The 17536-nt window shown below is 47.5% G+C and overlaps 1 protein-coding gene across 8 annotated transcripts in view; it reads left to right on the top strand.

The window, feature by feature from the left end:
- Window positions 1-17536, top strand: part of ANG (angiogenin) — an 89806-nt gene that overhangs the window by 11473 nt on the left and 60797 nt on the right. For 2 of the 8 annotated variants that reach the window (XR_005743526.1, XR_005743532.1), the window contains 2 exons: window positions 6849-6917; window positions 10883-10896. The exons of 4 other annotated variants lie outside the window; for them this stretch is intronic. Coding sequence is in view for 2 of the 4 variants with exons in the window: in XM_040323491.1 (XP_040179425.1) it covers window positions 6965-6992; window positions 10883-11298 (444 nt within the window). In the remaining 2 variants the exon portion in view is untranslated. Of the gene's footprint in view, window positions 1-6848; window positions 6993-10882; window positions 11566-17536 lie in introns of those variants that run through there. 2 more of the 8 variants (XM_040323491.1, XM_040323490.1) reach the window with 2 other exon arrangements.

Below are 17536 nucleotides of genomic sequence, written 5' to 3'. Positions count from 1 at the left end.
TCGCCGGTTGAGAGAACGGAGATCAGAGAGGGCTGCGGGCCAGTCACGCCCGGTATGGATGCTACCACGGATTCCCAGCCCATTCAACCCTGCTCCACCGGTCCCAACTCCGACCACGTCCGACGCACCAGAGCCAATGCAGATCGGCTTACTTCGCCCTTCCCTCTCCTTCGAAGAACGTCAACGCCGCCGCCAGCAGAACCTGTGTCTGTACTGCGGAGGGTCAGGCCACTACGTAAGATCTTGTCCAGTCAAACCCCGTAAGTGCCTCTCAGTTACTTCACCCTCTGCAAATATGAACTTACCCAGCATTTCTGCTCACCTTGCTCTCTCCATCTCATTACAGCTGCCAGAGGGGACCATCCAGACGCCCGCCATAATTGACTCCGGGGCCTGCAGTTGTTTTGTGGATCTATCCTTTGCTGTGAAACACCGTATCCCGCTCCAACCCAAACCACAGAGACTCTCCGTCTACCTGGCCGATGGCTCCGTTATCAAGTCCGGGGCAGTTACACATGAGACTGTCCCTCTATTAGCCACCATGGCTAACGGTCACAAAGAACTACTCCGATTGGATGCCATCGCCTCTCCTTTATTTCCGATTATTCTCGGCATGCCTTGGCTGAAAGTCCATAACCCCAGCATCGACTGGACCACAGATGAAATTAACTTCCGCTCACCCTACTGCCTTCAACACTGCCTTCCAACCCCTTGTGACCAGCCTTCCCTACTATGTCTTGATTCAGACTCTAAAGCTCGTCAATTGGTGCCTACAGTATACCACGACTTTTTGGACATATTTAGTAAGAAAGGGGCAGAGACGCTCCCTCCCCATCGTTCCTACGATTGTCCAGTCGACCTTCTCCCCGGAGTTGAAGTTCCTTTTGGCCGGATTTTCCCCTTATCTGAAAATGAACTGGTAGCCCTTAAGGACTATGTGGATGAGAATCTGAAAAAGGGGTTCATCCGCCCTTCCACGTCCCCGGCTGGTGCGGGTATCTTCTTCGTGGAAAAGAAGGACCACTCCTTACGTCCATGTATAGACTACCGCGAGCTAAACAAAATTACGGTCAAAAACCGTTACCCCCTGCCGTTAGTGCCTGAACTTTTTCAAAGACTTGGTGCTGCCATCATTTTTACTAAGCTGGATCTTCGGGGTGCTTATAATTTGATCCGTATACGGGAGGGTCATGAATGGAAGACTGCCTTCCGTACACATTTTGGGCATTTCGAGTACCTGGTGATGCCCTTCGGACTTTGCAATGCCCCCGCCACGTTCCAGCACTTTATCAATGATGTCTTCCGAGATTTCCTGGACCTGTTTGTTGTGGTGTACCTTGATGATATATTAATTTTTTCTTCCTCCTTAGTTGACCATCGCAGACACGTCAGAAATGTTCTGGCCCGCCTTCGACAACATGGACTTTACGCCAAGGCTGAAAAGTGCGAATTCGAACGCCAGAGCATCCAATTTTTGGGCCTGATTATATCCACTGAGGGTATCAAGATGGACCCTCAAAAAGTCGCAGCCATCCTGGATTGGCCAGCTCCCAGTGATAAGAAAGGCATCCAACGTTTCGTAGGTTTTGCGAACTTTTACAGAAAATTTATCAAGGGTTTTTCAGCAATCATCTCCCCCATCACCCAGTTCACCAAGCAAGGCGTCAGGTTCCAGTGGTCTTCTGAGGCCCAAACTGCTTTCGAGACCCTGAAAAAGTTATTTACCTCCGCATCTGTCTTGAAACACCCTGATTCGGCCCAACCATATGTTCTTGAGGTGGATGCGTCAGAGACGGCAGTCGGGGCCATACTTTCCCAGAGACAGGGACCTAAAGCTCTGTTGTACCCTGTCGCCTTCTTCTCTCGTAAATTGTCCAGTGCGGAGAAGAACTACGATGTCGGGGATCATCGAACTCCTAGCGATCAAAGCGGCCTTAGAAGAATGGAGGTATCTTCTGGAAGGGGCCGCACACCCAATATTAATCTACACGGACCATAAGAACCTTGAATATCTGAGAACGGCAAAAAGACTAAAACCACGGCAGGCCAGATGGGCACTTTTTTTTCCCGATTCACCTTTCATTTGACATACAGACCAGGATCAAAGAACATAAAACCAGATGCGTTGTCACGCATGTTTAGCAAACCTCAAGAAACTTCCCCGCCCGATACAATCTTGTCTCCTGGCAACTTTCTTCTGTTGCAAGGAAACTTAATCAATCAAATTAAGCAAGCTTCAGTAGGTAACCCTTCCCCACTCGGGACCGTTCTGTTGGCAAGGGACGGGCTACTCTGGCACGGAGACAAGGTCTTTGTGCCAGAAAGCCTGCGAGTCCCCACCTTGGGGTTGTGCCACGACCACAAGCTTGCGGGACATTTTGGTACGAATAAGACGTCCGAACTGTTGCAACGAACATTCTGGTGGCCTGAGATACAGAAAGACTGTAAAAAGTATGTGGAGTCATGTACCACATGTATCCGTAACAAGAACAGCAGGTCTAAGGCCTGGGGCCTACTCAAGCCACTGCCGGTTCCAAGCAGACCGTGGCAGATGATTTCCATCGATTTTATTGTGGAGTTGCCGCCATCCGGGGGCTATAATACCATCTTTGTGGTCGTTGACCGCTTATCCAAGATGGCCCACTTTTTACCTATGAAAGGCACTCCTTCTGCACAGGAGACCGCACAGGTCTTCATCAAAGAAATCATAAGACTTCACGGAGCACCGGCAAACATAGTCTCCGACAGAGGGGTCCAGTTCACCTCTAGGTTCTGGAGGTCATTATGTGAATCCCTGGGGATCGAACTTTCATTTTCATCACCTTACCATCCGCAGACGAATGGACAGACGGAGAGGACCAATCAGACTCTCGAACAAATTCTTCGCTGTTTTTCTTCTTTCTCCCAAGACGATTGGATGCACTTACTTCCTCTGGCCGAATTCGCCTATAACAACTCCTCCCACTCTGCCACCAAGCAATCACCCTTCTTTGCAAATTATGGGTTTCACCCATCCTTTTTGTTCAACTCGATTCCTGAATGCTCAGTACCTGCCGTCCTTGAAACAGTGGACTTCTTTAATACCAACAACAAAGTGTTACAGGAAACAATGGCCAAGACCCAGGCTTACAACAAAGAAGTTTTTGATAGAAGGAGAAGAGGGGAATTAATACTAGATCCAGGCGACCAAGTTTGGTTGGCAACCACTAATCTGAAACTCGCTTGTCCCTCGAAAAAGTTAGGACCTAAGTTTCTGGGACCATTCCCTGTGAAGAGGCGAATCAATAACGTCGCTTATGAACTCGAGTTACCAGACTCCTTAAGGGTCCATCCCGTATTCCATGTAACCCTGCTAAAACCTGCTGTGTCTAATCCATTCCCTGATCGAGACGTTGGCCAACCTGAACCTGTGCTTGTGAACGGCGAGGAAGAATTTGTAGTAGAAGCGGTACTAGATTGCAGAAGAAGGAGGAATCAGGTTCAATACCTAATCAAGTGGCAGGGATACGGACCGGAGAACAACTCGTGGGAACCGGAAGACAATATTCACGCCCAAAGGCTCATTCAAGCCTTCAAGAACTCTCATCCTGACAAGTTGGCTAGATTGGGCATCCGGAGGCTGCCCATTAGGAGGGGGCAATGTCAGGAAGGGCATGCCAGCATCCAAAATGCCGACCATAGAGGTCGAGCTGGGTCTTCAGCTTCCACAGGAGCGCCGTTAGCGCGTGTGCGCGCTTCCGCGCGCGTGCGCGTGCACGTGCGGGCGCGTGCACGTGCGGGCGCCGCGGCGTGCACTCTCTGAGTGTTTTTGGCGCCAGACAGGCTATTTAGGCTGGCCTCTTCTTGGACTCAGGTGCTGTCCGTTCTATAGCGTTTGGCTAACCTACCTCAGTAACCTGTATCCTGTTTCCTGTACCGTTGACCCGACCCGGCTTGTGTTTGATACCCCTGCTCTCCGCCTGCACCGACCCGGCTTGTTTTGGACCCTGCTTTCGCCTACTGATTCTGCTACTCTGCTGCCAGCCCAATACCGACCCAGCCTGCCTTGTGACCTCGCTTCCGGCTTCCGCCTGTGTTCCAGACGTATCCGATAGTGCATGACCCGGCTTGACCACTTCCTCTACCCGCTGACAGCTGCCTGGGACTACCACCTGCACCTGTGCCTCTCCGCTACCTGCTCAGCAACTCCAGCTCAGCGACTCACCAGCGATCCTGCAAGGCACTCGTGCGACTTTGTACTTTGGAGTCTCCTGTCCACTTTACCAGGAGCTCGGAGTCAGAGCTGCAAGGGAGGCCGTCTTCCGCACATCAGGCTCTCACCGTCAGGGGCGTGACATACTGTGAATCACTTGGTAGAATTATTAGCCTGCCTAGAGAATTATTAATATTTGCTTTAAAGCAGAGCCACTTTTCTGGCTCCTCCCCCTCCTGTGTCACATTTAACACCATTTAGGGGGGGAGGAGTAGATACCTGTCTAATAGATAGATCATCACAGATTACGCAGCGATCTACGCCATTTTCGGCACCTCCTTCGTCCCCCCCACTGTCTTCTGGGAGACATACAGGTCCCACAAGACAGCAGGGACCTGTGAGGACATGCAGCAGTAGGGAACCAGGCTGTGAAGTCACAAGGCTTTACTTCCTGATTACCTTACTGAAGATGCTGGCGCCTCCACCCCGGGAGCCTAGGGACAGATAGGCTTTAGGTGAGGACGTCGCAGGCGCCCAGGACAGGTAAGTGTCCTAATATTAAAAGTTAGCAGCTGCAGTATTTGTAGCTGCTGACTTTAAAGTGGAGTTCCACCCAAATTTGGAACTTCCTCTTATCCCACTCCTCTCCCCCTTACATGCCACATTTGGCATGTAATTTTTTGGGGGGGGGAGTGGGGGCTTCAGCACGAGTGGGACTTCCTGTCCCACTTCCTCCTTCCTGTAGGCGACTAAGCTTAGTCGCCTTCAGGAAGTGGCTGCTGTAGGCGATCGCCTAGGACCTGTGACGTGTCCTAGGCGATCTCCTGGCCAATTACACGGCGCGGCGCCGGGCCGCGCCGCTCGCGCATGCGCAGTGCCGCGCCGCTCGCGCTCGCGCATGCGCAGTGGGTGCCCGGCCGTGAAGCCGAAAGCTGTCACGGCCGGGTGCCCACACTGAAGATGAAGACGCCGGCCGGGGAGGGGGGGAGAGGAGCGGAGCCCCGGCCGGCGCGTCGCTGGAGCGCTGGAGCAGGTAAGTGCCTGTTTATTAAAAGCCAGCAGCTACACTTTTTGTTGCTGCTGACTTTTAATAAACATACAAATGGCTGGAACTCCCCTTTAAGAAGAAAAAAATTTGCCGGAACTCCGCTTTAATGTACCATTCAGTATAAATAAATGATCCTTCCATTTTAAGTAGAACTATGTGCCAGGGCGGTACAGGTGGGTTGATTTAATAAAGAAAAATAGACTGTTCACTTTAAAAGGGAAGTTGTACTTTGAGTGGGAGTACACTCGGGTACATTCGGCAAGGCTCGGCGTCGCTCGCGCTCACGCTCTGTGACGTTTATGCGTGAGCACGAGCGAAGCCGAGACTAGCCGAATGTACCCGAGTGTACTGCACTCGGTATATGTCGGTGCAGGATTTCAAACTGAGCGCGGGAAGCGGCTATCGGCATATATCGCGCACCCATGATTTTCCCCTTATTTTAAGGGGAAAATAGTGCGCGATATACGCCGATAAATACGGTAAGTGCGAATATTGTGTAATGCTAAAATCAAGTATAAATATCTCATCAAAAAACACAAAACACACCTCATTCTTAGGAGAGCTAAATCGGCAAATCAGGTAAATTTAAAGTTATATTTTTTGGTAAAGAAATATTGGAGTAAAACTTTTAAGTACTACACAAGGATCGGCCATGTTCACTGAGTGTTTTCCGCCAGCATTGGGTTAGTGTGTATGTATAGACAAAATGGGCCAGATCCTCAGAGCGAGTACGCCGGCGTATCTACTGATACGCCGGCGTACTTTCAAATTACCTGCGTCGTATCTTTAGTTTGAATCCTCAAACCAAGATACGACGGCATCTGGGTTCGATCCGACAGGCGTACGGCTTCGTACGCCTTCGAATCAAAGATGCAATACTTCGGCGTCCGCTGGGTGGAGTTCTCGTCATTTTCCGCGTCGGGTATGCAAATTAGCTATTTCGGTCGATCCACGAACGTACGCGCGGCCGTCGCATTCTCTTACGTCGTCTCTAGTCGGCTTTTTCCGGCGTATAGTTAAAGCTGGTATTTTGCGGCGTATAGTTAGAATTGCCATGTTAAGTATGGCCATCGTTCTCGCATCGAAATTAGATTTTTTTTTTTGCGTAAGTCGTCCGTGAATCGGGATGGACGTAACTCACGTCTAAGTTTAAAAAAATGACGTCCTAGCGACGTCATTTAGCGCAATGCACGGCGGGAAATTTTGGGGCGGCGCATGCCCAATTTGAAATCCGCCGCCAGAAATACACTACGCCGCCGTAACTTACGGCGCGAAATCGTTGAGGATTCGAAATTCCGCCAGGTAAGGTACGGCGGCGTAGTGTATCTCTGATACGCTGCGCGGATCTAATTCTATGTGGATCTGGCCCAATATTTTTTTTTTTTTTTAGTTTGAATAGGGAAGGATTAAAATTTCTATGAAATCTGTTTTGCTGACTGTGCAGATTTACCTTCACTGGTTGTCTTGATGGCCATTTTTATAGACACAATAAATGATGGAAAATCTAAAATTGTACAGTTGCCACCAAAACAAAAGCTGAAAAGTTCCAAATGGAGCCTCTGTGACGGGAATGACTGTTTAATAGAAGATTTCTCTTTTCTTTGTAAGGATTTCCTCTCACAATCTTTTGCATCAAGGGGACAGAAAGTAAAGGGAAATTTCCTCAAGTGGACAAAGGTAGCAAAAAAATGTAATGGACAGGGCTGACAACTCACTCACAGCCAATGAAAAGTACTCCCTTTTATGCAAAAGGTAGATTTTTGGGATTTTTAAGTTGGGTTCCATGTCCCCAAATGGTCTCAATAAGGACCTTGAGGTACCTAATATAGTGTGACATTGGCTTGTATTGTTTCTCCTTTCTATTTTTAATTGTTTTATCTTATTTTGGTATTATTTATAGTTGAAACATATTTCCTGTTCTGGTTTTCCAGACCACTTATCACATTTTTGATTTGTTATTTTTTAGTTACTCGTCAGTTGTTTTCCATCTGAAGCAATATTTATATATAATTTTTCATATATATATATATATATATATATATATATATATATATAATATATATATATATATATATATATATATATAGGCCTGGTGAGTGGTTTCTCACTTGTTTTAATATTGTAATGATTTATGCATTCACATTTATTGCATGTACTGTTGATGGTTCTTGCATATAATTATTTGTTATTATCTTGTGTGTACATATATTCTCTCCAGCCATAAGTTATTCTGCAAGTTTCAATGACGAATAGAAACACAGTAATCCTTATATTTTTATTATTTTTTCTTTTGGTCTTTTTTTTGTATTTAAAAACATTTCATGTAACGTTTCATTTATATTTTTTATATTTTATAGTTTGGGTTTAGGGAGGCAGTCAAGCCTCTCAGTAGCCCCAGTGACCCTTAGCACTAGTCAATGCCTGTAGGTAGTGGGTTGTGGTCAGAATATTTACCCTACCTATATCCATGCAGATAGATGGAATCCTCAACAGCAATTATGCATTTTATATGGTTGACAGAGAAAAAAGTACAAAACCAAAAAAGAAGAAGTAAAAGATATACAGTAGAATATAAAAAGGGAAAATACAAAAATCCTTCAGTATCCAAATTTCCTCTTCCTTAAATATGTATAAAGTCTAATCATATGTATTTCTATACATGCCTATATATCTTTTCTCCCCGTCTTATATAAATACTAATATCATCATTATTAAACTCTAATGGACGCCCTTAAAACAAAACAAGAAAAAAAAGCAAAAGGACAATAAGAGAGGTATATCCTTATTTCACTTTACCACCTTCATGCGTAAAACAAATATGCAGCCCCACTGGAGTGGATTTTTTTAGTGGGGCTGCATATTTGCACGTCTCTCTTTGTGCTGGGAGCTCCCAGCACAGAGACCGTTAGGCCCCATAATAACAATCGGAACCTGGGACTCGAGATTCCGGGTCATCTGATGGCTGTGATAGCCTCAGATTGTCAAAGTGATCACTCATTGTAAAGCCTGTGTCCGCCAATTGTTCGGCTTCTTCCCTCAGGCAAGACAGCACGGGGACCACTCCTGGACCAGTAGGCCCCCAGAAGCTCCTGGGCCTACTTGCAGTAGCGGAGCCTCAGCCAGCAGGCCCCGAGACCAAAAGGTTGCTAACACATCCCTGAAGCCAGGAGGGCCCTCAGGTCAGGATCAGAAGACCCTGCCAGAATGGTGGCTGTCCATTAAGTACCTCTCCCCAGAATGCACAGCGGCGGAGACCATGCTACCAAGCTGCATCTGGGCAATAGGCACCCAAAACACCCAGCCCATTGCAGTTCCATCCTTGACTCCTGGTGACAGCAACACCCACAGTCAGGTGGAAGATGTGCAACACAGCCAAGCTGGAACAGAGACCCATAATTTGGCATAAAATTCTGAGCCAAGCTACAGCTCAAATAACTAAATTTACAAATAGCGCCTACTCAACAGGAGCAAGGCGCTACATGCATATCTGTTCAAACAGACTGAGTTTACAATTGAACTGATTATGCTTAGCTATTTCATTAATAACATGTTTATGCTGTAGATATTGAACCCAAACTCCTCTTGGTGGATCTAAAGGGAGGAATAATTGCTGAAGCAATTGTATTTCTCTTCCTTGCAGGCACTGAATACTATGGGCCAGATCCACGTAGCGCATCGTAATTTTATGCAGGCGTAGCGTATCGTAGTTACGCTACGCCGCCGCTACTTTGAGAGGCAAGTGCTGTATTCACAAAGCACTGCCTCTAAAGTTACGGCAGCGTAGCGTAAATCTCCCGGCGTAAGGCGCAGAATTCAAATGATGAACAGGGGTGTGTTTTATGTAAAATAGGCTTGACCCCATGTAAATGACGTTTCGATCGAACGGCTCATGCACCGTCCGTGGACGTATCCCAGTGCGCATGCTCCAAATAACGTTGGCAAATCATCATGCTTTCGACGTGAACGTAAATTACGGCCAGCCCTATTCACGGACGAGTAACGCATACAGCGTAAAATTTGACGCGGTTCCGACGTCCATACTTAACATTGGCTGCGCCATGTTTTTGGTGGTTTATCTTTACGCCTGAAAACCCCTTACGTAAACGGCGTATCTTTACTGCGACGGCCGGGCGTACGTTCTTGAATAGGCGTATCTAGCTGATTTACATATTCTAGGCGTAAATCAGCGTACACACCCCTAGCGGCCAGCGTAAATATGCAGTTAAGATACGACGGCGTAGGAGACTTTCGCCGGCCGTATCTTAGCAACATTTAAGCGTATCTCAGTTTGAGAATACGCTTAAAGTTGCGACGGCGGGGATTCGGACTTACGACGGCGTATCTACTGATACGCCCGTCGTAAGTCTTCGTGGATCTGGCCCTATAGCTTGGTTCAGCAGTTTGCCAGCATGAAAATTGTGCATGTTTACATGTCGGTGGAAGATCAGGATTTGCCATTATAGGTGTTTAATGCATCATTAATTTTAACAAGCTGGAAATTAGCTAATATCTGTTTCCATTTTCCAGGAGTCCGATGGTGACCACCAGGGGGTAGGGATGGCTGACATACATTCTGCAGGTTTTTGGGCATTGTGGGTGATGAACAAGAAAGAAATTGGGCGTCAGTCACTTTTATGCCTAAACAAATGAGAAGTTTATTTCTCAGAACAGGAAAAATGTGGGAGAGCAGGGCACCCTTAATAACCATCAGCCTTCAGCTAACTCCAGCTTCCAGCGCTATTTTTTGCAAGTTCAGGTGTGACTTGCATAGACATCTGTGCATGAAGTCATACAGATGTCTTCCAAGTAGCATATGAATTAGCACTACTTAGAAATCGCACTACTTCATGTGAAGTAGCCCGATTTCAGTGTTGCAATCGGTGTGACCGGGGTGTAAGGGTAAAACAAATCTTAATGCCTAAGCACAATTTTGCAACTTTAACGTGTTAGTAAAACTGTACATATCAACACAATTGCTTTGTACATCCAGGTGAGTTATACCTTGTTTTTTTTTTTCAGGATAGATTGGGCATTCATTTGGTGGTAAATGGTTATAGATATCTTCTGATTTTCTTTTTTTATTATGGAAGGTAAACTGGCCCAAAATAGTAGAAAAAATATATATAAGTGTAGCTGTATATTTATTGTTACTACCATAATCTACCACCAAAGAACACCCAAAATAAATTCTCCTCCTCCTGGTACCAGGTACTTGATCTGGCGCAGAGCGTTCCCCCCCCCCCCTTGCCGCAGTGGGCGGTCGCTAATCCCTTAACAAACGGTTGGGAAGAATTTGATATTTCAATATTTTGGTGAATATTTGTAGGTTTGGAAAATTTTCTGGTAAAATGTATTGGAGTCAATGCTGAAGTCTACTTTAAAGTGGTTTGTGCTGTTTTTAAGGTCTTTAAATAGTTGCCCCTATTTTTTTCACAGAAAGAAAATACAAAGAAAAGCGATAGCATACAAATAATAATAAAAAAAATACAAAGAACATTAATGAAATAAAAAACCATAAATACACATCCCGCCAATCTCCCTAAAAGAAATATGTAATTATGTCCTCACTGAAGCAATTCTATTTTCATTAGCTTTTTGAAATCTTGTAAACTGATCCATTTTTATTATATCTCTCTTATCAGAAACAATGGCCAGAATGTGTGCAACATCTCTTCTTCTGGTATTTGGGATCCTCCTGGGTCTCTCCCATCTGTCCTTGTCTCAGAACTGGGCAACATTTCAGCAGAAGCACATTACAAGCACATCGAACATCAACTGTGTCACCATCATGAACAACAACATATATATCGTAGGAGGTCAATGCAAGGAACGCAACACTTTCATAATTTCTTCTGCAACCACCGTGAAGGCCATCTGTAGCGGGGCGTCAACCGATAAAAATGTATTAAGTACCACAAGATTCCAGCTCAACACTTGCATTCGTAGTGCCACTGCACCCCGCCCTTGTCCATATAGCTCCAGAGCGGAAACTAATGCCATATGTGTAAAATGTGAGAAGAGACTTCCCGTACATTTTGTTGGCATAGGAAGGTGTTAACCACCTCAGTACCAGCATGTCACACCCCTTTTCTTTTTTTCAGTTTTCAGTGCTGTCATAGTTGGACTGGCAATAACTTGGTCAGGCAACGCTTTACCCAAATTAATTTTATATCTTTTTAACAGATATTTTTTTCTTTTCATGGTATTTAATCACCTTTGTTTTTTTTATCTTTTACTATATAAAGAAAAATTACTATTAAAACGTTTGCCTTACTTTCTGGTATAAAAATATACCCAATAAAAAATCTTTCATCATTAAATCATGCCCAAATGTATTCTGCTACATTTATTTGGTAAAAAAATAAATAAATAAGTGTAGATTGTTTACACTGTAATGCCGCGTACACACGATCGGTTCGTCTGATGAAAACGGTCTCCGTTTTCATCAGACGAACCGATCGTGTGTGGGACCCATCGGTTTGTTATCCATCGGTGAAAAAAATAGGATCTTGTTTTAAAATTATCTGATGGTTAAAAAACCGATAGAAAAAAAACGATCGTCTGTGGGCACGTCCATCGGTTAAAAATCCACGCATGCTCAGAATCAAGTCGACGCATGCTCGGAAGCATTGAACTTCATTTTTCTCACCACGTCGTTGTGTTTTACGTCACCGCGTTCTGACACGATCGTTTTTTTAACTGATGGTGTGTAGGTACGACTGATGAAAGTCAGCTTCATCGGATATCTGATGAAAAACTGATCGTGTGTACAGGGCATAAGAGTTTAAAAACTGGTATATACATTTGAAATGTATGAATCCTGACTGCCATTTCTTTGCCCTAAAATGCCAGGACTGTACAAACACCCCCAAAATGACCCCTTTCCAGAAAGTAGTTAACCCAAGGTATGCAGTAAGGGGCGTGGTGAGCATTATAAAGATCTAATTTTAACTACTTTAAAAAAAAAGCAAGTAAATGAAATAGAAATATATTGCAGTTGTAATTAAAAAAAACATTTTTACACACAGCATGGGGCTTACTTACAGCTACACTCCAAACACATTTGCTACACTCCTCCAGGGTATGGTGATACCAACATGTTAAGCCTCGTACACACTATAGGACAGCCAGAGGACAACGGTCTGAAGGACTGTTTTCATCGGTCAAAACCGATTGTGTGTAGGCCCCATAGGTTAGTTAACCTTTGGTTAAAAAAATAGAAACTTGCTTTAAAATTTAACCGATGGACGCCTAACCGATAGGTCAAAACCGATCGTTAGTATGCAAAAGCATCGGTAAAAACCCGTGCATGCTCAGAATCAAGTCGACGCATGCTTGGAAGCATTGAACTTTTTTTTTTTCAGCACGTCGTTGTGTTTTACGTCACCGCGTTCTGATAACACGATCGGTTATTTAACCTATGGTGTGCAGGCGTGACGGACCATCAGTCAGCTTCATCGGTTAACATTAAGACAATGGTCCTTCAGACCATTGTCCTCTGGCTATCCTATCGTGTGTACGAGGCCTAAGGCCCCGTACACACGACCAAACATGTATGCTGAAACTGGTCCGCGGGACAGTTTCAGCATACATGTTTGGTCGTGTGTAGGCGCGAGCGGGCCGAATTCCAGCAAACATTTGCCCGCCGGGCCTTTTCCCAGCGGACAAATATTCGTGGACGTGTTTTAAAACCGTCCGCTGGAATCCTGCCCGCTCGGACATGTACGGTCGTCAGTACAGACCTACCGTACATGTCCAGGCGCCCGCCGTCCCTCGCATGCGTCGAATGACTATTGACAGCACATGGCTCAGAGCTGAAGAAAGTTGCTCCCACCCCCTCCCCAGATTGGCGCTCTAGTGAGAAACTGGAGGGGCAGAGCTCTGCTCAGTGCTGACTAAGAACTGAGCGATCAGAAGTCATGTGATTGCGCAGTTTTCTGGTTTAGGGCCAGCAGGGGATAGCTGCAGCATCACACCGATGTTGCAACATAGAGGTGGGTATGTATATTTTTATTTTTATAACCCCAAACTCCTTTAAATGTGCCTCCTTGGAAAAATATACCTCCCATTTGCTCCAGTGCTGCTTTTGTCTATCCACAGGAGCAGGGCTTTTCTTCAACTGGAACATGGGGGAATGCAGTTCCGGCACCTCCAGCAATGAATATATGTAATGAAAAGGAGTGCTGGGGTGTGCTGGAGGGTCTATTGATGTTGGCTGCTAGGGGAATTTATTGTCGATGGTGGGGATCTATTTTTGTGTGGGAGTCTGTTGTTGCTGGTGTTAAATCAGGTTAGGGAGTCTCCAAACAAGACATTTTTCCAATGAGACAGTGAGTCCAGATCTTAGTAAAAGATTATTAGGTGCCAAGGAAGCTTCCATCTTGGGCTCTGTTTAATCTTCAACTGCCATGATGCTGCACATGTGATCAGTTATGACTCCAGCCATTGGATGGTTTGAAATTTTGGTTGAGAACACAACCAATGTGGCAGTTAAATTTCCAGCATGTGTCGGGAATGTAACTTTTTAAAAAAATTTAAATCCATAGGTTTACTTACACTTTAAGTATGTGGTTAGTTTACATCATGTGACTGGCAAAAAAAGAGATTTCAAAACAGTTTCTGGCCAGTTCAGACCGGTTTTGGTACGAAAGCCTATTTTGAGCGGCATTTGAGTCCTTATCAGTAGTCTGTGGCGTCACATATCCAATAGTTTTGATTTCCCAGGAATTGAAACAAAAATAAAAGGAGAACATCTAGGGAAAGTAAACAAAGGTGTATTACCAATTCTTAAAGTGATGTTATATATATATATATATATATATATATATATATATATATATATATATATATATAGAGAGAGAGAGAGAGAGAGAGAGAGAGAGAGAGAGAGAGAGAGAGTAAGATTGGGGTGATCAGACTCACTTGGTAGGTGCATTTTCAGTGAGTAGGCCAGTCCAAAACTGAATTTTAAAAAGCCTGGTGGCTCACTTTTATTTAAAAGCACAGAAACGTTCACAAAGACATTAGTAGCCCACACAGGGGGGTTCCACCATTACTGTATCTTCATGCAATACTTTAGTCTCCTGGCTTACATTCTTGCCATATGGCTGCTCCAGGCCTTTAGCCTAGGCCTTAGGTCTGCTCCTCAGAACAAATGAGCTTCCTGGAGTTAAACTTACTGCTGATCAGCACCTTGCTGCTCTATCACCAAGGACATCTGCCTCCTGCAAACATGCATGCTCTGGCTGCACCCATGCAGCGTCTGACTCCTCTCAGAGAAATGGGAGTCCACCTGACTCCTGAGCACAGACTTCCTATCTGTTGGGTGAGGCCCTGAGGCATAGTCAGGTCACGACTAAATAGCCGAACATAAAGCTGTGCAATCAGCGTGCCTTTCTTGACAAAATCTGGCATAAACCAGCAATCTTTAAGGTAGCACAGGGTCCCACTGCCACAATATATATATATACACATATATAACTCAACATTATCAGACCCAGGGCCGGACTGGCCCACCGGGATAGCGGGAAAAATCCCGGTGGGCTGGCCGCCTGGCTGCTCCTGGAGGCCGCTGTAAGGGCAGCGGCTCCTGAAAAAAAAATGGCGCCGCTCGGCGATGTCGTGTCACTGCGCATGCGCCAGCACAGTCCCCGAAGCTAGCCGCGCTCGGGAAAGCCCGTACACGCTCGGCAAGTTTCGGAAAGGCGGGCGCATGCGCAGTGACACGACGTCGCCGAGCGGCGCCATTTTTAAAATTTAAAGCAGCAGCACACCGCCGGCACCGCTCAGTGAGGTGAGGTAGGTCTCGTCTGGCGTGTGCCTCTTCCTACCTCCCCTCCCTGCAGCGTCTGTGTGGCAGTGGCAGTAGATAGAGCTGCTGCTGCTGCTGCTGCAGCAATGATTTGGCTATTGGGAATCGATATGTCGGGAATGGCTAAGCTGCCTAGAGATATTGATTATACAGCCACTGAATGATCGGGGGGGGGGCAGGTCAGCGGCTGCAGAGGGGGTGGACTTTCCATCATTCAGTGGCTGTATAATCAATATCTCTAGGCAGCTTTAGCCATTCCCAACATATCGATTCCAATAGCCAAATCATTGCAGCAGCTCTATCTACTGCAACTGCCACACAGACGCTGCAGGGAGGGGACAGCTTTAGCCATTCCCAACATATCGATTCCAATAGCCTCTGACCTGTCCCCTTCCCACAGCCTCTGACTTCCTGCCCCCCTCCGCAGGCTTTGACCTCCACAGCCTCTGACCTCCTGCCCCCCCCCCCTCTGCAGCCTCTGACCTCCTGCCCCCCCTCTGCAGCCTCTGACCTCCCGTTCCCCCCTCCGCAGCCTCTGACCTCCCGTTCCCCCCCTCTGCAGCCTCTGACCTCCCGTTCCCCCCCTCCGCAGCCTCTGACCTCCCGTCCCCCCCCTCCGCAGCCTCTGACCTCCCGTTCCCCCCTCTGCAGCCTCTGACCTCCCGTTCCCCCCTCTGCAGCCTCTGACCTCCCGTTCCCCCCCTCCGCAGCCTCTGACCTTCCGTCCCCCCCTCCGCAGCCTCTGACCTCCCGTCCCCCCCTGCAGCCTCTGACTTGTCCCCTCCCCGCAGCCTCTGACTTGTCCCCTCCCTGCAGCCTCTGACCTCCTGGCCCCCTCCACAGCCTTTGACCTCTGCAGCCTCTGACCTCCTGCCCCCCCCCCCTCTGCAGCCTCTGACCAGTCCCCTCCCCGCAGCCTCTGACCTCCTGACCCCCTCCGCAGCCTTTGACCTCCACAGCCTCTGACCTCCTGTGCCCCCCCTCACAGCCTCTGACCTCCTGCCCCCCCCTCTGCAGCCTCTCTGACCTCCTGTCCCCTCCCCGCAGCATCTGATCTCCTGTCCCCCCTCTGCAGCCTCTGACCTCCTGTCCCCTCCTCTGCAGCCTCTGACCTGTCCCCTTCCCGCAGCCTCTTACCTCCCCTGTGCCATCCGCAGCCTCTGACCTCCCCTGTGCCATCCGCAGCCTCTGACCTCCCCTGTACCATCCGCAGCCTCTGACCTCCCCTGTACCATCCGCAGCCTCTGACCTCCCCTGTACCACCCGCAGCCTCTGACCTCCCCTGTACCACCCGCAGCCTCTGACCTCCCCTGTACCACCCGCAGCCTCTGACCTCCCCTGTACCACCCGCAGCCTCTGACCTCCCCTGTACCACCCGCAGCCTCTGACCTCCCCTGTACCACCTGCAGCCTGTGACCTCCCCTGTACCACCTGCAGCCTGTGACCTCCTGTCCCCCCCTCTGCAGCCTGTGACCTCCTGTCCCCCCCCTCTGCAGCCTGTGACCTCCTGTCCCCCCCTCTGCAGCCTGTGACCTCCTGTCCCCCCCTCTGCAGCCTGTGACCTCCTGTCCCCCCCTCTGCAGCCTCCCCTGTACCATCCGCAGCCTCTGACCATCTCTTGTCTTATATCAGGTCTGGAGAGCAGTTGAGAGTGGGAGTGCCGCCAGGATGAGGGTAAAGAGAGAAGTCAGACGTGTATGGACTGTGGAGAGGAAACTATGGGATAAAACCAGAGCCACCAAGCTGGAGCCGACTCACTGAGCCCCACACGGTGTACCTGAGAGGAGGTCAGTGACGGCACCGCCAGGTCAGTCTGGGGGGGGGGGGGGGTCAATACAATATTGTAAGAGGGCACTGATCTAAAGGTTTCCCCCTTATATCAGTAAACCCCCTTACCTTAGTGTTCACTTTCTGCGGAAGGTAGTCTCTGGTCACCAGAGTCCTCCCCGCATTCCCAGAGTTCCCCTTTACATCATACAGTGCAAGGGGGCACTCTGATGTAAAGGGGAATGCAGTGGACTCTGATATAAGTGGGGTCTCTGATCACCAGTGCCCCCCTTTATATCAGAGTTCAACCCCTTTCACACCAAGGCGCTTTGCAGGTGCTATAACGCTAAAGATATCACTTGCAAAGCGCTCTGAAAGAGCAGCTCCTCACACTCCTCCACCGCTCCTGACCATTGAAATGAATGGGCACCGCAGCTATACCGCCGGCAAAGCGCATGATGTTATGATGTTGGGCTGGTATAATAATGTTATGGGGCTGGTATGAAATTATTTCCAGGGCTGGTTTTTATTCCCAGTCCGGCCCTGATCAAACCCCTATAATTCTACTAATTTCCCTCCTCTTGGCCCCTATGGAGGGGTCACTACCATATCTTCTGTATACCTATTATGAAACCAGAGGGTCCACAGTACTACTTCACATCTATGTGGAGTAAAGTTCTTCTTATGGTGTATGTGGATACATATCTTTACTCATTCG

This window comes from Rana temporaria, chromosome 9, assembly GCF_905171775.1.
Source record: "Rana temporaria chromosome 9, aRanTem1.1, whole genome shotgun sequence".
In the NCBI taxonomy this organism is placed as follows: Eukaryota; Metazoa; Chordata; class Amphibia; order Anura; family Ranidae; genus Rana; species Rana temporaria.
The sequence above is the reverse complement of the archived record's forward strand: the minus strand, read 5'-3'. Positions and strand labels throughout refer to the sequence as shown.